The following is a 24,586-nucleotide window of genomic DNA, read 5'->3' on the forward strand; positions in this document are numbered from 1 at the left end:
TATAGTAGAATTGTTGTCTATTGTTGAATTGGAATTGGTAGTTGAATTATCAACATTAGTGGTATTATCATAAAGCGTTGAATTGTCAACGTTAGTAGAGTTGTCCATTGTGGAATTGGAATCAGTCGTTGAATTATTAACATTAGTGGTATTATCACCTGTGGCTGTTGTTGAATTGTTCTCCACTGTTGAGTTATAGCTAACTGTACCATTTGAATCTGATTGTGTTGAATTGGAAAGTGAGTCGGTAGTGTTTTGGACAGTTCCATTATTAGTAGAAATGGTCGAATTATCAGTAGAATTATTAGATATCGAGGTGTCATTCAAACCAGAGGTACTATTATCAACACTTGTTGAATTATCTATTTCTGTAGAATTGGAATCAAAAGTGCTATTAGAATCAATTGTAGAATTATCAATATTGGTATTATTGGAATTATTACCATTATCAATATAAGTATTGTTATTATTAGTATTATCATCAGTGTTAGTGGAATTACCAGTATGAGTAGAATTATCTCTGGAAGAATCATTAATAAAATGTGTATTATTATTCCCAATAATGGATGAATTATTCACAAGTGAGGAATTGCTCACAACTGTTTCATTCTTAACAATCACTGGATCCATGTATTCAGTCAAATTTCCATACAATTCAGACCACTTGATCACTTGTGATGGACAATTATCACCAATACCATGTCCATATGGATTCAACTTGGTTGTTGTGAAAATAATTGCTTGATTACCAATACCATAACTATTATATCCAGTAAACTTGTTATATGGAAGAATTCTAAAACTGTAAGTCTTGTTTTCATCCAAATTATATCTTGTGAAATTATTGACATTATAAGATTTGTAAGTAATAGTAGTATATCCAACTGCATTCAATGTAGACATTTGAATTTGGATATAACAAATAGTACTAGCAGAAACATCTGGCATTTTCCACTTTAACAATACACTGTGATAGGTTGGAATTGCTCTAAAATTGTAAATGCTCGCAACTGATGATGCAGAAGGGAATGGAGCAACACTTGAATTATTGCCAGGATCAGACAAGTCCTTCAGGTTGTATCTTCTTGTTGGAGGACCTCCATAGTACCACGAACAACAAGGATCACCCAATTCATCACCATTGGTTAAGCCATCTCCATCAGAGTCCTTCATGCAGAGATCAGTGTTCCAGGCATAATTGTTATTCATGAAATCTCTTCCGAAAGATGTTAAATTACCATCCTTTTTGAAAATGTTCTGAAAGAGAGGTGAATTAGCAAAGGTGAGACCATTAGGAAGTTTGGCCACATCAAAATCCAAAGCAGTTACCATTCCCATACAGCAATAGAAGGAAATTACAATTCCTATCATGATCATTAATATCCTTGAGGATGAGGATGACCAAGACAGCTGATGTCTTGCTGTATTCTTCTTCATCCTGTTATCATCATCATTCCCGAACAAGGAACGCATCATCTTTATAAAATTAAAATTGTTCGGTTTAAAACACCAAGTTCTCCAACACAAATGTTTCTCTTGTTTTTTTTAAGGCAAATCCCGCACTAAGATATTTCAGTTGTGAGGATGTTAATAATTCAATAACGAAACAAACCTGTGTAATAAATTAAATAGTGTGAGGAATAGTTTGATGTTTTTTTTCACTTGGTCAATGTTGAGGAGAATAGTTGATGGCCCTCCATTTACCAACGGCCTCAATCCATTCACATTGTTGATGCAACACAATGGTGGTGAGGAAGATATTAATATCCTTTAGGTTGTATGGTCTCCTGAATGCCACTGTATAACAAACCGAAAAACGTCAATTTTAATTAGGAGAGCTTCACAAATTTGACACCACATTGTCAGAGACAGTTTTGGCAAATCTCACAACATTGTGCTTAGAGCGCATGTATTCCATAATATTGTATAATATAACATTGTCTTAGGAGTGGTGTTAAATAGCTTTCAATTTTTTTGGAGATTTCGTTGAAAATCTAACTGCTGTAATGCTGCTGTTAAAAAGAAAATCAATGATATTACAGGTAGTTATTCATTAATTAAGTTGTTTCTTTTGATAGAAGGAATTGTATTAACAAATAGAGTATTCACAGACCATTGTAAGTAAGGAACAAATGGTTTTATACGGCAATCGTTACAGAATTGCCAAACCTGAGGGACAGAGCTGTTCGATAATGAATCTTCCAAAGAATCAAGGACTCTTTACTCCTATTATTCCGTAAACTATGAAATTACAAATAAGTTTATAATACCTTTCTAATCCTATTATTTTTAGTATCTGCAATGTAAACAGCACCATTTGACTGAACTGCAATTCCACATGGATCATTGAGAGATGACAAGATGGCAGGCCCATTATCTCCATCAAACCCAGCTCCGCTTCCACCAGCAATTGTTGAAATAGTTTTGGTTGTTGGATTAATCTTCTTAATTCTTGCATTAGACTTGTCAGCAACATAGACATCACCATTTGGACCAATAGCAATACCAAAAGGTGAATCCAAGCATGCAAACTCTGTTGTGGATGGGAATCCTGGACGACATCCACCAGCAATTGTAGTCATGGTATAATAACCATTTTGAACTACGACTTGTCTCACCGTATTGATCAAATTTTCAATAAAGTAAATCTTTCCTCCACTTGCTGCAACACTTATTGGGGATGAAATCTTGATATATTGAGCAAGTCCTTCATAAATTAAATTGGGTTGTATATAAGGAGAGTATGTGTAATCTGTTCCAGCAACAGTGTAAAGTTTTGAAGAGGTAATTTTTCTAATCTTTGAATTATTAGTATCTGCAAAGTAAACAGTATTTGAACTAGATTGATCCACAGCAACACTTGTTGGATTATTCAACGATGAAGCAATGGCTGATAATCCGTCATACAAAGGACTACCAGCATCACCATCCCCTGCAATGGTAGAAATCTTTCCATTTGAGATTGTAATCTTTCTAATTCTATGATTTTGGCTATCAGCAATATAGACATTTCCAATCGAATCGAGAGCAACACCTGTTGGTGAGCTTAATTTAGCAGTTGTAGCAATGATATTGTCTCCGTTATAACCTTCCTCTTCTGTTCCAGCAATGGTTGAAAGCTTTCCAGTAAGTGCTGTGAATTTTCTAATTCTATGATTTTGAGTGTCTGCAATGTAAATATTTCCACTAGAATCCACTGCAATACTTGTTGGAAATAGAAGGGAGGTAGAAGTTGCTGCTCCTGAATCTCCACCATATCCAGGCATACCATTACCCACAATGGTTTTAATTTGAGGTAACAAAATGTTGGTCAAGAATTGAGAAACGCTCACTGAACTAGATGGATTAGCCAACCTGTTTATCAAACCCCATGCGGAAGAGGAATTCGACTTTTTGTAAAGGAATACTACTCCATTATCAACCATGTCTGGTGCGCCAACTAAGAGATAGTTACCATTGGATGAGAAGGACAATAAACCGCCAAAAGATTGTTCTTCAGAATCAATGGCAAATTCCAATGCACAACTATCATTTTCCACACATGAGAAAATTTCAACTCTATATTCATATCCAAGCACCAATTGGTTGGATAACATGGCTGCAGAAGTAACGTTCGAGACTGAGACATCCATCTCCTTATACCATTCAAAAGTGGATGTGGAATACTTGTAAAGGGATACTATTGATTCTTGAATGGAGACTACTCGTTGATAGTCCTGAGAAAAGAGAGCTGAAATAACTTGGACTGGTGTATCTAATATAATTGATGAGGTGCTTCCATTATGAACTGTGAGTGTATCAACGTCCCATGTGAGTGTGAGTTGTTGTTACTTGGGTGAAACTACCAAGAGTCAATAAGAGCAGCATCATGATCACTGTTACCATAATATGTAATCGCTTCATTGCTGGTGTTTTGTTGTTGGTAGCAGCTACGAACAACAATGGATTAGTAGAGAGGCTAGAGATATGTGGTGTTGAGGACATTTTTTTTAAAGATTTGAGAATGTCTAAGGGTACAGTAATAGTGGCGGGAAATATCCTGTTCCATTGATCAAGCCAACCTCTAGCTGTTTTGGGGCTACTTGGAGCGTTCTCGTTTGTTAATAGAAGCTTCAAAAAAGTTGTTTGTTTGCGCTTATGTGCCTGGCAGTAGATTACATCCAAAACGAGACGAGCTGGTACAAGCTCCTCTACTGACATAAATGACAATAAGGTTCAAATATGGATGATTGGTCATCTTTGCCATTAAGCACATACGCAATTATTGGTATTATTATTATTTAATATCAATCAGTATTAAATAATGAAAAATGTCAAAATATAGAGAGGATAGGATCAGATTGAAAATTAATCTTGTATTGAAATTTAAATATTGAATTTAAATTTTCAAGTCACTACACCGAGCCACTACAAACTGGGGTCCATATTTGAAGAGAAGGGCAACGCATGGAAAGCAGATAATTTCAGTTTGGCTTGCCGTCTATAGAGATGGTTGATGTTGATGTTGAATTGGTAGTAGTGGTGGAGGTTGAATTATCACTCGTTGAATTATCAATACTCTGCAGTAAATTGAATAGCAAGAGGGGAATATTGGATGATGAAATTTCTTCTGCCATGATAATTGATGATAGGATTGATGATGGTAATAAGTGTGTTCTCTTTTTCTCTCGGAGGTTAATAGTGTGGATGGATTTTACAGGATTGTTTGGTGATGAACCTTCAGAGATGTTGAAATTGTTTTTTTCTAACGGTTTGCTGTTTCATAAAGGTTTTTTGATTTTCCACATGTCAGCAAAACCCTTGATTTGCTAAATGACTTGTCAACCATTGTCGCAAGATTCTGAGCACTCAAATAGAATGGTTTCCTCATTCAAGTTCAAAAGTTCGCTCGTGTGGAAATTGTTTGTGTTAATTCCTTAGTCATATAAAACTTTAAATTTATTATTGAGACTAAACTATCCTACTATTTGATATTCGGTTGTATTGGTTGCTTGATCAAATTGCCACTATTCAATTCCATACTATTTTGAATTATCTAAATTCAATCTCCATTATTATTGAACTGGTCAAAACTGTTTCATCATTTAAATATTTCAGATGAAACTTGTTTAAATAATTTAATCGCTGTTATTCATGAATGGACCCAAAGCTTCATCATAGGCAAAGGAATAAATTTCTTGCATGTCATCATTATCTAGGAATGGCTCAAAGAATGATTCATTTTGAAGAGATGGCTCTGCATTCATATTTGGAACAGGAGAAGCAAGTCCAAAACCTAGATTATTTCCCAAATTCAAATTTAAACCGCTACCATTAATCATGTCTTGCCAGTTAATAGTAGGAGGATCTACCATTTGATTTTGAGTTCCCATATTGATAGGATTATTACTCTTGTTATTATTCTTTGGATTGGCAATAACTGAGAAAAAGTCCTTGGTATTCTTAACATTTTGGAATTCGGAAAATTCTGAAAGATTGTAGTGACTAAATATATCATTTGAAAATCCACTCAAAGGATTAGTAGTGGTAGTGCTTCTATTGGATGTATTGGAAACGGTAGGAAGACTACTAGTTGTACTACTAGGAGTGGTGCTATTGGTGCTATTAGAACTGCCAATACTGGTGGTTGGAAGAGAGCCAGATGAAAAGTTTTGAGTGAATTGTGGCAAGTCAGTTGGTTGTTTGCTTCCATCATTCAGAGAGTGAGAAGTGAATAAATTGAGAGCACTCATCAAGTGTTTTCTATTGATAATTTCCTCCATTTCTTGCATAAGTGTTTTGTGGAAGAGAGAAACTTTCTTATATCTCTTGGAGAGAATGTTCAAGGCTCTCAAATCTTTGGCCAAAATCTCATAATAGTCAACAGTACCAACTCGTGGTTCCTCACCATAGTTGACTGTTGGTACCATCATTACCTCTGGATTTTGACGTTCTCCAGCCTCAATAGACTTGACGATGTGAAGGTGAACTTTGGCAGCTGCTGCAACGTGAGCAACAATTGGTGGTGGCACAAAGAGGAATAACTCATTCTCTGTACCAAATGTAATTTTGAGAGCAGACTCTTCAATCAATTCCTTTCCACGATTGACAGCACTCAAAATTCCTAATCTAATGCCATGGAATACAATAGTTGATCCCATATCGAAAATCTTCAAGTTTCTTTCACTACCAGTCTTTGTGAGATGCATTCTTACGATGTGTAAAAGTGTCTCTACAACCTTGATCATTGTGGAATAGTTATTTGGTGTCAAATCTTGCTCGAGTAATGTTCTCCATTCGGTAGGTATTTGAATACCAAGTGTCTTTTCGAATACATTTGGCCAATCCTTCAAGAGAGAAAGCACACCACTATCATTTGATGAACAGACTTTACAAAAACTTCTAATCTTTTTGAGATTTTTCTGATAGATTGTCAAATTTTGTTGTTCTTCTTCACTGAGCTCATCAAGGTAAAAGTTAACAGACTGTAAATAGTATTTGGCAGTCTTTAGTCTTCCACATCCTGACTCGTAGATGCACATGAATGCATAACAACAACTCACGTAAAAATTTGAATGTTCATCAAAGAATTTGGATAGAGCTTCTCTAGCTTTTTTCATTGTTTCTTCAGCTAAATCTGAAAGACCAGTTCTTTGCTCGCAAATGGCCTTAATAGCTAAAAACATGGCATATACTTCCTTCTTGTTTGGCATGATATCATTTCCTTCAGTAATAATTTCTTCATCGTCATCCTTTGAGTTATTTGACTTAGAAGAGAGATATCCTTCAAAGTCTTTTCTTTCAATTACTGGCATACCATTACCAAAAATGTTAAAGTACAAATCTAGTACCTTTCTCTTGTCAAGATGTTTTTCTGGTGTTTTGGCAATATTTCCATAGGGTGTTTCAGATGATAAAATGTTTGCCAACAACTTGGTTGTGCTTGAATGAAGAGGTTTCACTCCAGCATTAGTAGTATTGAAGATACACATGTTCATTTCGGAAATTCTTCTAACATCAACATCTGCCATTTGAGGTGCTGTATTTGTTGAAATTCTGTCCAATTCTGGAGGGTTCATTGAAACTCCTTCCCATGATGGTAGAGATGAAGCAATGTCCCTATTGCTTTGGTCACCTTCAGTAGATGTTTTTGGTTTGGCTGTTCTTCCCTTTTTTCTTGGGATTTTATATTCACAATTTACTCCTCTCGAAACACATTTTGAACAGGCTGGTAATTTCCTATCCTATAATTTCAAAATTCAATATTATAATCCAAATATGATAAGAGATATCAAAAGTTAGTACTCCAAATAATTGTTTAAATACTAATACGTACACATCTTTTGTGTAGACGACGGCATTGTACACAAGCTATTGGATGGAATAAACCTCCACTCTCATCTCCTTCCATTTGCATCTCCTCATCTTCATCAGATTCTGGAGCAACTGGTTTTTTCTTCTTCTTTTTCTTTGATTCTTCTACGTGTTGTCCATTACTTCCACTACTACTCGAAAGGGATGATGAGGATGTTGGTGATGTCATTGGTAGGTTGTTGTTGCTGCTACTTGTAATATGATTATTAATATTATTCAGCAAGGTTGAAATCTTGTCCGAAGATGCTGATTTTGATATTTGTTGATTGGCATTTGCTGATGTTGTGTTGTTTGTTCCTGCTGATGAATTACCCAAGAGTGAAGAAGAACTTGTTGATGGTGCTAATAAACCTCCCTTGTTCTGGTTTGGCAATCCAAGTTGTTCCAAATAGTAAGAGAGTGAATCTGCCAGAGGTGTTGATGCTGGTGGAAGGGGTGAGACAAATGCTGATGGATTGGTGCTATTGCTATTTGAGGAGGAACTTCCTGGAGTATTTACATTGGCTGACATTGCATTCAGGAGGTTGTTATTGCTATTGGTATTGTTGTTATTGCCAGAGAAGAGTCGTTGATAGTAGTGTGCCATTTCGTCGGAAGCCATCGTAGATGTGGATCCATCCAATAAATTAAATAGAGAAGGTTGATTGGTGGCACCACCTTGTTGCTTTTCGAATTGGTGTAGGAAGTGAAGAGCATTGGAGGTGTTGGAGGATTGGAAGGCAGATTGTGGCCCTTGGTATCGTAAATTATAAAGGTTGTTATTGCTCTCGCTATTATTCTGTTGTTGTTGTTGTGAATGTTGTTGGTGGTTGTTGTTATTGCCATTGCTACCACCTTGGCCAGGGTAGGTTGTTTGTTTGGGCATTGTTTTGGGACTGGTATTAGCAATTAAAACGAAAGGATCTTCTTAGATTGGAGATTTTCGTGATTGTAGGGGTTGGCGTTGTTTGATGGTTTTGTGTTCTAAGAGGTAGGAAGAAGAATGTGGCTCTCTTGTTGTAGATCGTTTGGAAGATGACAAGATGTTATTCTTTCCAAGCAAGGGAGGCGATAACGATTTTTACTTGGGGAGAGAAAGCAAAAAAACTTGTGGTGGTTTGGATAGCGATGTTGTTGTTTTCTTTTTCTCTTTGAATTCTAAAATTATGCTTACGGCAACAATTGACAAAGATAATAAGTGATGATAGATTGGATATGTTGCTGATGATGATTGATGTTGTTCGAGCAGATTTTTGAATGGGTGGATTAACACCATCATATTTGAAGTTGAACAAGAAGTAATAGAAATTTTGATATGAATATTCATGCGAGGATGAAAACACATGAGAGAGGACAATAAATTGAAGCGTGAGCATAAATGCATGCTGTGCAAAGGAACTGAAAACAAACCTTTGGAAATGAAATATGGAAGGTCACCTTCTCTTTTGTTCTTTACTCATCACACACGAGAATGGAACCTAAGAGCTTGTCTTGTTTTTTTCTGGATTTCAAAAATAAATTCCTGCAGTATTTCGAAGAAGGCATGAGAATCAAACGTTTGAAAAACAAAGTTTTCAACAGCTAATTGCAAATCAATTGACAAGAAAGCATCTTGATGGGCGGCAATAAGAATAGACTCAAAAAGAACCACATATTTACCTCAAGATTACTATTGATATTGGATCACTGTGTTTTTCATTAAATTGATAGAGCTCATGTTTAAATGATGAAAACGTGCGCTTCTACTTGAAATTCCAAGAGGAATAAAGTGCGTTGTTTCATGACCTTGTTGAACCAATCCATCTACTACTGTAGTTGAGTGGTTGATTGTGTTTTCAATTGGGTTTAATTTTGGAATATCAAATGCATTTGAATTTGAATACACGTGTTTTTGAGGAAATTCATTAGAATGAAATACGTAAGCAAATGAATACTTGAGTTTACAATACAATCATTTTGAGATCCTCATAGGCGACTGTAATGGCGCTAAATAAACTATTAAAGATAAATGCCTTTCCGTTGCTACTTTAACAATGATGTTTGATCCGTGCGGGTCTTTGCTATTTATAATTGTGTGTTCCCTTTCTATCCAATCATTTTCACACTAAATACCTTATCGACATCTATTTTCAATTGTAAAGTTGATAAAATAGAAATTTTAAAAACAACTCAATTTTAAAAAAAAATAGAACCAAACAACTTTCCATTTTTTGAATAGATCTATTTGCATACATTGCCCATACAAAAAGAAGAATAGCAGGAAAAACACTTAAAAATACAGAGAATGATACCCCTCGGAAAAACCTTACTAATCGGAACGGCATCTTCTCTCCTCGGAGCAGTATGTCTTGATTATGTGTTATCCAAGCACTACTTTAAGATTGAAACCATCCGAGAGGATACCAATAGAGAACAAGTGATGAAAACATATGCCAGTTTGAAAATACCATCTCTCAATATGCAAGAAGTGTCTTTGAATGATAAATTGGAGAATGTTTCAATGCTGGATCGATTCGAATCCAAGTATGGTGAAGAAATCATGCTGATGGATCATTATAGAACTTCCATTTCCATTCCAAAAAGTGGTGAATCAATGAGCCAGTTGAACTCAACAGAAATGGCTCAGAGTTTCTACAGCTCACCTCTTTTCGGTTTGGAAAAGATGATTCTTGCACGAATTGAACCAACTTTTGGAAATTTGGAAAATTCAAAAATTGAAAAGATGAATTTTGACATTGGCGAAAATGTTTCGATATTTCATGTGATTGAGAAGAAGGATGATGAGATTTTATTGAGAACTCCATGGGGCTCATTATCTTGGATGAAAGTTGTGAGGAAATCAGATAGTGAATATGAATTGAATTTTGGAAGTGGAATCTTGACGAAAGGTCATTTGGGAAGTAAACCAATGTTTAAGGTTTTGATTCCATTCCATGCTATTTATTCAAGGTATTTGTTGGCATTTACAAAACGTGGTATTGCTATTAATAAAAAATTGTAAATAACTTTCGAATACAAATTCCAATACAATTAATTGTCTTTAATTGGAAATGTTTAAAAATAATTGAACATGACATTATAATACCAATTATTTACCACTCAACACCAGTCATACAATAGATATTTATTTCCTAGTCAACCTCACCAACCTTTACACCAGTTGTCAATTCTCAATACTAGTTATTTTATTCCTCATATAGCTACTGCACCTTTTTAACGCACGCACCAACAAAGTCCATCACGCACTCTACGTAGGCACCTAACCATAATGGACTTCCTTATCTCGTTCCCGTGCAATGGTTGCCTCATGTCAATTAGGAAGGTTTTTCACTGCAGCAACATTGTGCGGGCGATGAATAAGCAAAAAATCACACGAATAATTCAAGCATGGCATTTGAGCATAGAAATTTACGATTTGAGTTTTAAGAATATTTTTTTCAAATTCTAAAAAAAAACAACAACAAGGGTGACGAGACTCTTTTTACAAAAGCAGCAAACAAGTTTTTTTCTTTAAAGCTAATTGAGAGGTTGACTAATTGAAAGCCAACATTCGATGGAAGATAATATTATACACGAGGCTATTGAAACATTGAACCTTTTTGAACGTACTGATAGTTTAATTGAAGAATTCTTCAATAATAACAGCAAGGATGACAAGGAGAATGAAACTACAACAAGTATTGTCGATGAAAAGAAGGTGGCGGAAGGAGATGGAAGGATGGATTTGATGATTGAAGACCAATTAAAATACGACTTGCTGGTAGAAATTACAAAGGAAAGAGAACATGAACATACAAGAGTTCCTTCATCACCAGAAGATAAGGAACATGATGCTAATTTGTTTATTCATGGATTTGAGGAGAAGGTTCAAAAATTGTTTGATGACATTGTCGATTGTATTGAGGATGAGAATCATCAACATCATTACATTAACAATCAAAAGACAATTACTCCAGAAAAGATGAGACTCTTCATGAAAAAGTCCAAGATTTTGGTAGTAGATGGAACTGTGGACGAAATTATGAGATTACATGACACCAGTAAGGATGGTCACTTGTCATTTGATGAATTCAAGCAATATATGATTGCTCAAGAATTACAATTGAGAAAATTGTTTAATCAAATTGATTTGGATAACTCTGGAGACATTGGTATCGGAGAATTGAAGGCAATTTGTAAGAAACTCAAGTTGAAATTGAGTGACAAAGAAATGAAACAAATTATGAAAATGATAGATAAGAACAAGTCAAATTCCATCTCTTATCAGGGTAAGTAATTTCTGATCGGTGTGTAAATTTACCCAAATATGTAAATCTTAATTGTTGGATTACTGAACTTTCGAATATTTTAAAATTTTATCAGAATGGTATGATTTTATGCATAGAAAGAAGTTAATCCCTATTCACAATAAGGATGTATCATTGAAAAGTGCTTTCAATATTTTAAAGAATGAATGTGAGGCAGATACAGAACATCCAAAGTGGAAATACTTCCTTGCAGGTGGTATGGCAGCTGCTGTTGCAAGAACAGCTGTAGCTCCACTGGAACGTTTGAGATGTCTCTACCAAATTCAAACTCAAATCACCAAACATAAGAATGGCCAATTTTTGGAATTTCAATCAATCAGGGAGGGATTGAGAGAAATTGGTAAAGATGGTTACAAAGGACTTTTCAAAGGAAATGGTATGAATGTCATGAAAGCAATTCCAGAGATTGCAGCCAGATCTTACTTTTATGAAATGTTCAAGAGATGGATCATTTATTACAATGATCACGTACCTGATGCTGTTTCTATTCAAATGCATCAACGTTTTTGTGCCAGTGCATTTGCTGCTATGGCTGCCCAAGCTCTTATTTATCCATTGGATTCAATCAAGATGCATCTCATGACAAGAGAAAATGTAAATATTAGAGGAATTTTTAGAGATTCCTTAAAAGCTGATGGTTGGAGACAATTCTACAGAGGATGCACACCAGCAATGATTAGAGTGGGTCTTGACACTGGACTCTACGAAACGTTCAAGAAAATTCACTACACTTATTACAGCAGTCAAGATATCAATCATGACTATCCATCAATGCCAGCTGTCTTTATGATGGCAACAGCTGCTTGTACAGTTAACCAAGTACTAACTTATCCACTCCAACTTGTAAGAACTCGTTTGCAAATGCAAAACGTTTTGGAAAGATCTCACATTACTGACATTCACTATAATGGCATGTCAGATGCCTTTAAACAAATTTGGAAAACTGAAGGAATTAGAGGATTGTACAGAGGCAGTGTAGTTACATTCTTAAAGAGTGTTCCTACAGTTTCTACAACCTTATTTGCTTTCGAATTTGCCAAGAGAGAATTTGGTATTTATTCTCAAGTGTAAATTATCGTTAACTTGTGTAAAATAAACAACTATAGCTGAACAAAGAGCTAATTGATTAATTTCACTCATATTTCTCTCTACTACAAACAACTAGCTAATTATCATTCCATTCAAATACCAATCAAATAACATAAAAAGACTAAGAATACTATCGAATCTTTATTTACATTGAGTTCATTTTCTTTCCACAAGTCTATACTTGTTAGAACTATCTGGTGACATATTCGGTCTCAATTTGTTTAGTTTGAGAACTTGGTCTGGTCTCTCCAATTCAATCTTGTATTTTCTCAATAACGCAATGACAAATGTTTTTTGTTCCATCATCGAAAATTGATTACCCTAATCCAAATTGTGAATTAAATGTTAAAAGTGAATTCTTTTAAAACTTACAATGCATTTACGAGCACCTGAACCAAATGGAATCCAAGCAAAGGAAGGATATCTCTTTTCCAAGAATCTCTCTGGTTTAAATTCCTCAGCATCTTCTCCCCAGACTTCTGGATGCCTGTGAACGCTGTACACACTCAAATTGACAGCAAATCCTTTTGGTATCTTGTAGCCATCAATGACAGTGGTAGAATTCAAGATTCTTAAAGGAAGTTGAGGAACTGGAGGGAATAATCTGAGATTTTCTTTCAAGACAGCATCTAAATATTTCATATCTTTCACCTTTTCATAATTATTGAATTGAGTTTCATCTTGATCCAATGGGAATGTTTCAATAATTTCTTGATATAGCTTTTCTTGAACTCTTGGATTGGTTGCCAATGAATAAAAGATGAATGCCAAAGCAGCAGCCGTAGTCTCTATATTTAAGTAAATAAACAAAATAATTGAAAAGAAACAACATACCAGTTCCTGCAAGGAAAAAGACTGAGGTATTATTCTTGATATCTTGAATAGACATTCCATTTCCTTCCTCATCAACAGAGTCAACCATCATTTTGAGAAGGGTATTATTTTGATAATCCTTCTTATTTTTACAATCTTCAATTAATTCATCGAGGAATGATTGGAAAGCTGCAATATTATTATTCATCTTGATATTTGATTCTATATTCCAATCAGCAAAATATTTACCAGCAAGGAATCGAACTGGATTGGCAATATTATCCATAACATATTGGTAGGATTTGAGAGCTTTGGCAACCTTTTCAGATTCATTTGTCTTGGTATGTAATGGAGACAATGCACTAATGGTATTGAAATTGACTCCAAAAACTGTCATGCCCAAAACATCTAGAGCTAATCTTCCAGTCATGTCCGAAGGATCAACAATGAGTTCCTTTCCACTCTGGTTCAATTCAGAAAAAACTTGTACAGCTTTGAATGCATTCTTAACAAATGCTCCCATAAATCTTGAAATGTCTTTAAAGGCAGGATTTACAACAGTTCTTTGCCTTTTCCATTCATCTCCATTTGCAAACACTAAGTTAAGTCCCATAAATTTGTGAATATCTGGTGAGAATAATCTGGTATTTTCCTTTTCAATTTCTCTCCAATTCATTGTCAATACTCTTGCAGCACTAGGAGTTGAAAAGACAACATATGGGAATGACATTAAATATCCCAATAATGGTTGATAATTATGCTTGAGAACAGCTTGTTTGTGAACAACCACAGCAGGATGTTCAGGAGTCATGAAATTATAAGCAATACTCTCCACAGTATTCCAAAACAACAACTCCTTAATAGGCTTTGGTTGAGGTGTTTTAAAAATTGGTTTAGCCTCCTTATTGTCCTCACTCGGAATCCCAGTATTTTCTCCACCAATCTTCTCATCATTATCATTAATATCATGTTGTTCCTCCTCAACTTTTACAACTTTAATCTTCCACTTGTTAGCTTCCTCCTTCCGAGCAATATAAAAATAAGTACCAACAACAAGGCACACCACAAGACCCAAAACACTCAAGACACTCGACCACATCTTCCGAATCAGTTTTTGATATTTCTTCTTCTTGAATTTACTTTTTTCAAAGCGTTGAGCTTTTTGTTATTTTTTTTTAATGTTTTTTATGAACTGTTTTTGGATTTTTTATAGTAATTGGTGAAAATGGCGGGGTGCTGCTGACTAATATGGTGATTTGGTCGCCACTATGGAATGCATAGTTGAGATTCGATTTTGTTGTTGACTTGTTGGAATGTTATTAGAAAGGTTTGGAATAATCAAACTATCTGTTGTTGTAATACGGTTTTCATGAAATGTTGTTGGTTGACCTGTTGTTATCTTTTATTCACTTCCAGTTTTCAGTCGAACTGAAAATTTGAATCAAAAAAAATGAAAAGACGCGCCAATAAGAAATCCACATCTTCTTCCTCGAAGAAAACCAAACTCGAAGTGGCAACAGAAAATGATTCTAACACCACCACAAATATTGTAGTGTCGACAGAAAGCGCTCCGAATAGCAAAGAAGAAAATCAAATGGTTGATGATTTTAATCCTGATTTGTATTGTGTAGAAGAATTAATTCAAGAATTTGATCGGGTAGATTCGGAAATTGTTGAATTGGAGAGGAGAAGACAGGAAGTGTTGAGAATATTGAAGAAACATCCATCTACTCGAATTAAATATTCAACTGTGAATAGATGGGAAAAAACCAAGGAAATGATTGCTGGATCACAATTTCATAATGTGAGTGCTGATTGTTTGGGAATTATCTTGTCTTTTATTTATGGAAAGGAACTGTTGGATGTTGAATTGGTCAAGAAGATTAGTTCTCTTTCCACTAATTTCAATAAGGGTCTCTTGCACTATACACCATTCGTTCTGACCTTGAATAGGGAAATTAAAAGTTTTAAAGAGGATGCCATTCCAGAATTTAATAGTTTGTACGGTATTGAATTCGCTCCATATTCAGAGAATTTAAAAATTGTCGAATTGCTAATGAAGAAAGCAAACTATTCCATCGAGTATTTGTCTGTTCGGTGCGATATCACCAATACTGTGTTTCCAACATTTTCCAAACAAGTTCAAGAATCTGTTCAAGTATTGAAATATATTGAGAGCCACAACCAAACTCGAGGAAAACTCGATTTATCTTCATTCTCCTCACTCAAAGATGTGTACATTGCCAAATTGAGATCAGCTGCAGCTGTAATTACCTTCCCTTCGAATACTCTTTCCAGACTTTCATTTTCTTTCCCCCATTGTGGAAGTGATCTTAAGATTAGTCAATTATTTGGTGTATCAGAACACTTGACTCTATGTTTACCAAACTGTGCCAAAGCTGCAAATAATATTTCAGATTCGAATGCTAAGGAGCATTTCGCCAGTTCAACACAATCCAAAACCAAAACCTTTACATTTATTCGATTCAAGAGCAATTCCAAGAAACCAGATCTAATGGAACGTCTCACTACTGAAACGACATTTTACAGTAGAAATGTGAGGGGAGATGCTGAGTCACAAGATAAACACTCTACAACCTCAACAATTTCAGATATCACAAACAAATTAGAGAAGGAATTTAACATTCCTTTAGAAGTTGTTACTGGCATTAAATCGACAACACTCTTGAGTGACCGATATATTGAAAAATTCACTCGGGCAATATTAGAATAATTGAAAAGAATGCATGTTCACTGCATGAATCGTGAAGTTTCCAATATAAATATCATGTCATGTGGAATTTGGAATAATTTTACTTCATGAATTTGTATGACGAATCGATTCAGTCGATTAGGCAACGAACTCAAATGTCAACTTTCATATTTTCGATTTGTTTAGAAATACTAACATGATGTTATCAGTTTAAGAAACTTTTCAACACGCGAAAAAATGCCAAGCACGAGTATTGATATTGTAGCCTTCTCGATTCTTATCAATCCAACACTCACCAATACAACAGCAGACTCAATTTCGAATAGTAGCTCTAGGCTTTCGTTAAGATTCTCCTCATCAGGTTCTTCATCAAGTGGATCAAATCCTAATCTCAGAGCAAGTACTTCACAAGGCTCACTCATGGAACTCTCCATCTCCAAGAAGCCTATAGAATCACAATTAGAATGGATAGGTTGGTTAAAGAAGGCTTTCCTCGGTTTTGTTGAGAAGAAAGTTCACAAATCAATGGAAATGGAGTTGAAAATATTATTCCTTGAGCACTTTTTGAATCCACTAACAGAGAAGGTAGCCTGGAAAACGAGAAGTGAAGTGCTTTCCATGTTGAATTTATTTTGTGAACTTGTATTGGAATGGATGGTACCTTTCGAATGGATTGAAATTGAAAAGACGAAAGATGTCAAGAACTTGAATTATTATACACAACAATTAGCCTTGATTTTAGAGAAGGCTAACTTGTTTGAACATGAATATTTGAAAGATTTCATTCACAATCAAGCTAAACTGACAAGTTCTTCTTCCATGCAAGAAGAAATAGAAGAATCCGAAACTATTGATGAGGTGAAACTAATCTGCTCAATGTTTTTCCTGGAACTCTCTGATTGGTTCAATGAATTTGAGTTCACAAATAGAAAAAAGATTAACAAGTGGTTTGCTAAAGGACTCCAATCTGACATTATTCCAAAATATGTAATCAAGATTTACAAGACGAAACGAGATAAGTTATCAAAGGCCAATGAAGAATTCATATTCAAAGAAGATGATTTAAATCAAAAGCATGTGATTGCATCTGACTGGAATTATACAAATTTCATTGGGAAAGAACATTCCACAGAGTGGACCCTTACTTATTCGAGATGTCCTGAAACTTCCATGTGGATTTCATCGGTTGACCGTTCGAGTGACAAGTTGGGATTGAAAACTCTCAAATCTGTAGGATATTTAGACACCTCAGTTGCAAAGATTACGAAAGCAACTTGTAGTGATGCTCATTTCCATCAATTTTTCAAAGAAGCAAGGTTTCATGATTATTCCTCGATTGATAAATCTCATTCCCAGAAGAAATATCCATTAGTGTTCATGTCTAATATCTTTAAGTTTGGCCCAATGTTTAGCACTAGAGAACTCCATTTGGTTTACTCAACTTTGGCCAAGTTTCAATCAGACAAGATGGTTGAGAGTTGCATTTTGTTTAAATCTCGTGATTATGTTTATGTAAGTAAGGATGTTTTAAAAGCTAACACAAATGTAATAGGGTTTGAATGAGGAAAATAAGAAACTGATCAAAGTGCCAATGATTGGGGCAAGATTGTATTATATGGTCGATAAGAATCGTGTAAGATATGTCGAATACAGAACTCTCAACTCTGGAGGTCTGTTAAATTCAAATCTTGTATTGTACAACAAAATGGCTGCAAAAAAAACCGTGGATGATATTCTTTCAGCTATTCAAAAATCAGAAACTGACTCTAACCAATACAAGAATGGAATTAATCCAAGTAATGATAATTTATCTAGACTGTTGCATAACTATTGTAAAGAGTATTGCAACATTGATTTAGAAAATACTGAAATATCATAATTTACACACCTCTGTAAAATACACTATAATGTACATTAGTATTGCTGTTGGTATTTAACACACTCTACTATCTAAATACCTATCAGGAATATAACAATCCATGTAGCAACTACTCATTCTAATTTGTCTTAATTCTTTTAAGAAATTCTCACCAAATAAAATTCTGTAAACTTGATTTTCTTCTCTGTATGGGTAAGGAATGATGAACCCATTCTGCTTGACAGCTTCTATAATCATCTCTGCATTGAATTTCCATCTGTTGGAACAGAACATGAGTGCCAATCCATTCTGTCTAATTGCAGATAATGCCAATTCCCTATCTGAAGGTTTAATAAAAGGTTTCAGATAGCATAGAGAGAAGCCGTTCAGTTTTACCAGTGTATGAATAAACTCTCTATCTGAAAATACATTATCAGGTGCCTGACCAATCACTGATGGATTAATCTTGATAGATTCACACAGAATATCTACATCACTCTTCAAAGTTTCCGATAATTGAGAATAAAGGTTTAAAATTTGATCTGGATGCTCCTGCTTCAAAGCCTGAATAACAAACTCCTTATTTTCTTGAAGTTTCTGTGGGAACTCTTGGAATACCTTATTATTTTGTTTCAGTACTTTTAAAGCAAATTCAATGTCTCCTTTCATTTGACCTGTTATAAACTTTAAGTTTTGAGTATCTCTATAAAGAACCTTTGAATCATTATGCAATCTCATATTTGGTGATTTCTCTTGGTTAGCAATTGATTCGGAATATTGTTGAATTTCTGGATTTAATTCCAATAATTCTGTAGAAGCATACTCAATGGCACATGAATTTTGCTTGATAGCTTGTTTTACAATTTGTATATTTGATTTCATTCGTTCAGATGCATAACCAAGAGCAAGCCCATTGCTGTTAATGGCTAGTTTCACTAATTCTTCATCATCATTAAAGTGGGCCACATATCTCAAGCTTAATCCATTTTGACAGATGGCAAGTTTGACAATATCAATATCTCCTTTGAACTCTTCATTCAAATATTCCAAAACCATTCCATTTACACTAACCACTTTTTTAATAAATTGGTAATCCTTTTTCAAGACTTCTGATGCAAATCTAAATGCAAATGTCATTTGTCTTGTGGCTTCTAAAACAATTTCTTCATCTGATTGCATTGAAGGAGCATGGGAAAGAGCAATGCCTATCTGCTTTACAGCTTCCAAAACAATTCTTCTATCATTTCTCAATTCCAGAGGAATTTCACTAATCATTAATCCATTTTGTTTGACTGCTGACAGGGCAACATCTCTGTCATTTCTCAATTCTTCAGAGGCAAACGTCAGAGCAAATCCGCCCTGCTGACAAGCTTTCATTACAATTTCCTTATCATTCTTCCAAGAAGGAACTAAACTCAAATATTCTCTATAAACTGAAGTGTCCTTATCAACAATTGACAGGACAGTTTCTCTATTCTCAATAAATTCAATTGGAATATACAAGTGACTTCTATTGTAATGACTACTCTTCCAATTTCTTATGTGTTTATGATAGATTTCTCTATTGGTGAACCACTTTACAAAACCCTTGCTTTGCAATTGAAGTTTTGTAGTGAGAAGTGTTTGCAACGAATTGCATTCATTGAAATCAATTAACTCAATGATAACCTGTTGTTCTGCATGATGCATTTTCAGTTTTTTTTCATTGAGTTTCTCTTTCGTATTATTGAAAAAATCCTAATCGATGGAATTTCTGTTTTCAGAGGATTCTCCAAGATTCTCAAGTAAGTGCATGATGGAAGTTTCTTTATCTCTTCTTAGTAGCCCAAATTACATGTTTGATGTTTCCATTTATATCTATTTGAAACACTACCACAAAAAACATCATCAAATTCATTTTCTCTAATTTCCTCAACCTCTTAATCGTTTTTTTATATGAAATCTTCAAGTGTTGTTCATCAATTTATCAAAGAAATATATGATAAAAACCTTATCATTTCTTCTGATGCATTCCGATGATGCTCAACAATTACCAATAATAATATATCTATTTTTAAAAAATCAAACAATATTAGCAAGGTTCATCCCGTGAACATTCCAATCCATTCTTGAGGTGTAACTTTGAATTTTACGTTCATCTATTCCTTCATTCCCTTGTTCACGCACAACTTGTTATCTTCATCAAACGCTAGTTTTTGGGTTTTCTATTTTTTTTTAAGGCCAAAAAAATATCGCAACACGCAACCACACAGAAAGTTTTTTCTATTCTTTTGTAAAATATGGAAAGTAACAATCATACATTGATGGAAGAAAATATATCGACAGTAATGGGAAAAAATGGTAGTAGCTATGGAATTGTAGATTTACCTGGAGAAATTCTAGTACACGGAATAATACCCTTCATTTCTGAATATCATCCGAAAGATGTGATGAGACTTATTCTACTCAATCATGAAACAAAGGATAAAATTATGGAAGGCTTGAATTCGTTCCGAATTGTTGGAAGTGAAGTTTATAAAGCAAATATTGCTAGAACCAATTTCAAGAAACCAGGAGTTGGTAGAAAAAGGGATCAACAACGAGGATTTAAATTGAATTTTTCCAAACCTAAAAAGTTGGCAACTCAAAAGGATCTGATCATGTTGGACAAGTTGAAGAATTTGAAGAGTGTAACCTTTGAATCATTGTTTTTTAACGATAAGAATAAGGAGAAAATTATTTCTGCACTCAACAAAGTAACAAACCTGTCAGAACTCAAATTTGTGAAATGTAAGGGTTCTTTCTTGGAAATTTTGAAACCGTTCAATGAAAAATTGACTAGCTTACATTTCATAGATTGCATTGGAAGTATATTTCACTTACATGAAACTTCATTCCCTAATTGCGTAAATCTAGTTTTTTCCACCAAGTACTTTGATGGACAACACAAAAAGTACAAATCCAAGCTCATCACTGATCTGCCTATCATCACACCAAATTTAACTTCCCTCACTTTCATTGATAAGAGCTCTAAATCATTCTCACCTGCCACACCTTCATTTTATTCATTCATAAAACTCAAACAATTGAAAGAGTTGAATATTGACACTGCAACGTTTACATGCCCGAAGTTAAGTGAAATTTTGAACCATAACCCATCACTAAAGTGTAAACTTCCTAGTAGGTTCCAGGATTTATTAGGAAAGGCCAAAATCACAATTACAGAGCTGGAATATTTCAAATAACCAGCCACAACCTCCAAAAATCAAAATTAAAACTCTTTATTGTACAGTAAATAAGTAAATAATATTCCGTTCCAAAATTAAAGGGCTATACTGCCATTTTCATCCAATGTTTCGAAATATCCGCTAGAGTTTGCTGGTCTTGTATACATATCACATTTAGTTTGTTTGATTACTTTCATGGTTTCTCTGAAAAAGTTCTTGGCTCTTGTCTTGACAATCTTGTGTACTATAAAGTTTGGAAGCGACCCTCTAAGATCTGTACCAATTAATTCAATATATTTACAATGCTCTTTTCCATCTACCATGACAGGCATGAAAATCCAAGCACCAATATCCAGGGCCTTAATTGCATCCTTCTCCGACAATTTGTAATTTGGTGGTTCACAAGATTTCTTTGCGACAATGTACAACTTGTCAGTAGTGTCATAAACCATAGATTGAGCCAAAACATAGTACCTATTCTTAACAGGCCACACCAATTTGTAGACCTCATGGGTGAGAACAGTTGCCAATCTTGTCTTGCCAGAAAGTTTGTTCAAAGAAAGGAGGGAATCTGATGAGGCACTATGATTACTATGTGTACTATGTGGTGAGGCTGGTGGTGAATGGTTGAGTGATGACAGGGACTCACTACTCTTGTATTTTTTTGGAGGTGATGAAAGTAAATCTCCTCCAGACTTATTCAGATACCCCACAATTTTGATACTATCCAAATTCTTATCAGATGCCAATCTAATTGTAGTATTTGTCATAATATTCATCATTTGTTCCACAGTATAAGGGAAAATGACTTGAGATTTGGCAAAGTAAATACCCTTCTTACTTTCTTCCTCTCCCAGAATGTACTTGTTCGATGATAAAAATGCAAAACAAGTATCCTTACTATAGATGCAATCCCAGAACTTTTCTTCCAATACATGTTGTTTGATCATTTTGATTTGGTCAACTGTAATTTCACAACTCTTCATATCCATCAATGATTCCACAAAACAGCTGTGGGAGAGATTTCTTACAGTACCAATTTGGTTCAAGAATTGTTTGCTCTTCTTGCAAACAAATTGTTTGAATGTGTCAGATTCCAAAAACATTGGAAAGACGTGTTCTTTCATATTGACTAGAATATAGCTCTCTGCTTTCTTAAGCGCTTCTTCACATTCTTGAAGATCAGAACTGTCAATATTCACCTGTTGAAGAGTTGAGTTACTGGCATTTGAAGAATTTGTTGGTGTTTTTAGAGTAATCTTGTCGTTCAGATCCATAAAGCTCTGTTCCATAACTTCCCTTGATCTTTGAGGTAAATTCAACTCGTGAACAGAATTACCACTGAAAAAAGTAATGAAAATTTGTTGCAACGCATTCCACTTATTGGCAGCAGATCGCTTTCTATAATACTCGTTAACTTGATCTAGAAACATTATACTCTCCTCGCAATGAATAATTTTCATGAACTGCAGCAAGGCTTGTTTAGTTTCTGGTTCGTCCAGAAATGCTTCATATGAAAAACAATAATCTCTCAACGAGAGTAATAGTTTCTGTTGTTCAGTTGTGTATGTAGAGAGAGGAATGTTCGTGGTAGTAGCCGAGAAGGATTTATCAACAGCCAAGGTTGATGTTGTTGCACTCATGATTAGTTGTTGGTTGAGTACTGACGTTTTTTTGATATGATGAAATTGACTTGAAATAGTCCTTACTTTGAGAATCTGCCAGGCGCAAAATCCAACTCTATAGACGTTAGACAAAGTATTATTTGGGATTCGTATGGAAAATGTTCTTTCAACACTTTTCTCTTTTCGTTTCCTAATCCTTTAGAATAACAAGCTGTTGGCAAGGAAAGTTCTTTTTGAGTAGGTGGTCAAACCCGTACGTTGAAAACCTTTCAATTTTTGATTTTTCTCAATCTGTCAAAGAGATACTAGTCTCCTTTGGTTTTCTTATCTTGCAACAACTGTTGAGAAAAATTAATGTCGTGTTGATGAAAAATCACCGCCCAGAAATGTTGTCGTTTTTTTGTTGTGAAGATTCCTCTAACACACGCTGTCAGCACCTATCGGCAACTATCACGAACAAATTAAAATATTATAATTCAAACCTGAGCAGTGCCGGTGTTTAACACCATCCTTGCCAAAGTCCTTAAAGCCTTTTACTAAAAAGCCTGCATACAAAAAATTTGCTTTCCTTACTCGAACACTCGTTGGGCATCATCAGTGATTTCGCTCCTTTTTTTTTTAAAGTTGGACATGACGAAGTTGGTGAGCGGGAAAGTGTTTCTGTTTGAGAAAAAGATGCGGTGCATCTATTTTACAAATGTCATCAACACTTGGACATATTGGTATGATGAAGTCAGTTATTCTTATTAGTGAGTGTTTTTCACACTTTCAACATATTGAGATGATTTCTTGTATTCTGAGAAATGAAACATTTACATGAAATTGTTGGGAGTGGAGAAAGGTCAGAAGTCAAAATAGGTTTTGAATCATTTGAATCATTCCCTGAGAGAGTCACATTCCTTACCAGCCTTATTTCTTCTTCGACAATAAAATTCCTTGATCATATCCTTATCAAACTCTGATTCGTAAATATTCACATCTGATAATAATGTCAATTTCTTATCCAAATTGATTTTCCAAGAAATAGACAAGCTGAAACTGTATGAAAAAGCAGCAGAAACTACTCCATAAAACTGAAAACCCTGTTTTGGGCAAGAAATAATTAATTCTGATGGAATAATTAAAGATAAAATACAATTATCAAAAATTGAGAAATGTAAGGCATTATTGGTTCGTAACGTGTGATATTTGAGATTTCTACTCACACGATTATTGCATGATCCATGAAATAATATTAAATCTCCATGCTTCCCAGCACTCGGGTCAAGGTAATAAATTACTCTCAAATAAAACATGATCACATCCAAATTCTAGGAATATTCTGATCACCTCATTGGTAACAGTAGTCATTGATTGAAATAATAAGCTTGTTCACTAGAAGCCAGTGTCTAATCTCCGAAGAAGAAGAGAAGACTGAGTAGTGATTGCCCTCCATCATTGTCCGTTACATTAATACAACTTGAAAAAAAATAGAAATGATTTGTGCTCCTGCATCATCTCTCTCAATGCTGAACTTATCTTCACATTAATGGAATTTACTAATATTAGTTAGTTTCCGAATACTTATTAAAAAGTCTAGAAGTGTGTTCTTCCTATTTCATGCATGAAACCTCATAATCCTTCAATTCTATCACTACCCGATA

General features: G+C 34.7%; 11 protein-coding genes across 11 annotated transcripts in view; 5 read left to right on the plus strand and 6 right to left on the minus strand.

Annotated features, from left to right (window-relative positions):
• NAEGRDRAFT_71289 (uncharacterized protein) overlaps positions 1–1,377 on the minus strand; it is a gene marked incomplete at both ends in the record, with an annotated part of 7,020 nt that extends 5,643 nt beyond the window's left edge. Inside the window, one exon of the mRNA XM_002673677.1 lies at positions 653–1,377. Coding sequence (XP_002673723.1) covers positions 653–1,377 — 725 coding nt within the window. The remainder of the gene's footprint in view (positions 1–652) is intronic.
• An 868-nt stretch (positions 1,378–2,245) lies between these two features.
• On the minus strand, positions 2,246–3,632 carry NAEGRDRAFT_80887 (NHL repeat-containing protein; the record flags this gene model as incomplete). Its single annotated transcript, XM_002673678.1, has 1 exon — positions 2,246–3,632. The coding sequence occupies one exon, from the start codon at positions 3,630–3,632 to the stop codon at positions 2,262–2,264; it is 1,371 nt and encodes a 456-aa protein (XP_002673724.1). The 3' UTR covers positions 2,246–2,261.
• Positions 3,633–4,919: 1,287 nt separating this feature from the next.
• NAEGRDRAFT_80888 (uncharacterized protein) lies at positions 4,920–8,832 on the minus strand (the record flags this gene model as incomplete). The annotated part of the gene is made up of 3 exons (XM_002673679.1): positions 4,920–7,223; positions 7,316–8,553; positions 8,743–8,832. 2 exons carry the CDS (start codon positions 8,216–8,218, stop codon positions 5,118–5,120), a joined length of 3,009 nt encoding a protein of 1,002 aa, XP_002673725.1. The 3' UTR covers positions 4,920–5,117.
• A 784-nt stretch (positions 8,833–9,616) lies between these two features.
• NAEGRDRAFT_71293 (uncharacterized protein) lies at positions 9,617–10,333 on the plus strand (the record flags this gene model as incomplete). The annotated part of the gene is made up of 1 exon (XM_002673601.1): positions 9,617–10,333. One exon carries the CDS (start codon positions 9,617–9,619, stop codon positions 10,331–10,333), a length of 717 nt encoding a protein of 238 aa, XP_002673647.1.
• Positions 10,334–10,786: 453 nt separating this feature from the next.
• Positions 10,787–12,767, plus strand: NAEGRDRAFT_80889 (uncharacterized protein). The gene is made up of 2 exons (XM_002673602.1): positions 10,787–11,600; positions 11,695–12,767. Exons 1-2 carry the CDS (start codon positions 10,886–10,888, stop codon positions 12,708–12,710), a joined length of 1,731 nt encoding a protein of 576 aa, XP_002673648.1. The 5' UTR covers positions 10,787–10,885; the 3' UTR covers positions 12,711–12,767.
• A 100-nt stretch (positions 12,768–12,867) lies between these two features.
• NAEGRDRAFT_80890 (uncharacterized protein) lies at positions 12,868–14,708 on the minus strand. Its single transcript, XM_002673680.1, has 4 exons — positions 14,697–14,708; positions 13,563–14,670; positions 13,101–13,516; positions 12,868–13,049 (listed from the first exon to the last, which is right to left on the minus strand). The coding sequence occupies exons 2-4, from the start codon at positions 14,638–14,640 to the stop codon at positions 12,885–12,887; spliced, it is 1,659 nt and encodes a 552-aa protein (XP_002673726.1). The 5' UTR covers positions 14,641–14,670; positions 14,697–14,708; the 3' UTR covers positions 12,868–12,884.
• A 283-nt stretch (positions 14,709–14,991) lies between these two features.
• On the plus strand, positions 14,992–16,275 carry NAEGRDRAFT_71296 (uncharacterized protein; the record flags this gene model as incomplete). Its single annotated transcript, XM_002673603.1, has 1 exon — positions 14,992–16,275. One exon carries the CDS (start codon positions 14,992–14,994, stop codon positions 16,273–16,275), a length of 1,284 nt encoding a protein of 427 aa, XP_002673649.1.
• Positions 16,276–16,491: 216 nt separating this feature from the next.
• On the plus strand, positions 16,492–17,817 carry NAEGRDRAFT_51498 (uncharacterized protein; the record flags this gene model as incomplete). Its single annotated transcript, XM_002673604.1, has 1 exon — positions 16,492–17,817. One exon carries the CDS (start codon positions 16,492–16,494, stop codon positions 17,815–17,817), a length of 1,326 nt encoding a protein of 441 aa, XP_002673650.1.
• A 226-nt stretch (positions 17,818–18,043) lies between these two features.
• On the minus strand, positions 18,044–20,311 carry NAEGRDRAFT_80892 (uncharacterized protein). Its single transcript, XM_002673681.1, has one exon. It carries the CDS (start codon positions 19,799–19,801, stop codon positions 18,188–18,190), a length of 1,614 nt encoding a protein of 537 aa, XP_002673727.1. The 5' UTR covers positions 19,802–20,311; the 3' UTR covers positions 18,044–18,187.
• An 80-nt stretch (positions 20,312–20,391) lies between these two features.
• Positions 20,392–21,336, plus strand: NAEGRDRAFT_71299 (uncharacterized protein; the record flags this gene model as incomplete). Its single annotated transcript, XM_002673605.1, has 1 exon — positions 20,392–21,336. The coding sequence occupies one exon, from the start codon at positions 20,392–20,394 to the stop codon at positions 21,334–21,336; it is 945 nt and encodes a 314-aa protein (XP_002673651.1).
• Positions 21,337–21,413: 77 nt separating this feature from the next.
• On the minus strand, positions 21,414–22,961 carry NAEGRDRAFT_71300 (uncharacterized protein; the record flags this gene model as incomplete). The annotated part of the gene is made up of 1 exon (XM_002673682.1): positions 21,414–22,961. One exon carries the CDS (start codon positions 22,959–22,961, stop codon positions 21,414–21,416), a length of 1,548 nt encoding a protein of 515 aa, XP_002673728.1.
• Between the last annotated feature and the right edge of the window lie 1,625 nt (positions 22,962–24,586).

The sequence above is a fragment of the Naegleria gruberi genome (genome assembly GCF_000004985.1).
Source record: "Naegleria gruberi genomic scaffold NAEGRscaffold_45, whole genome shotgun sequence".
NCBI classification, from domain to species: domain Eukaryota; phylum Heterolobosea; class Eutetramitea; order Acrasida; family Naegleriidae; genus Naegleria; species Naegleria gruberi.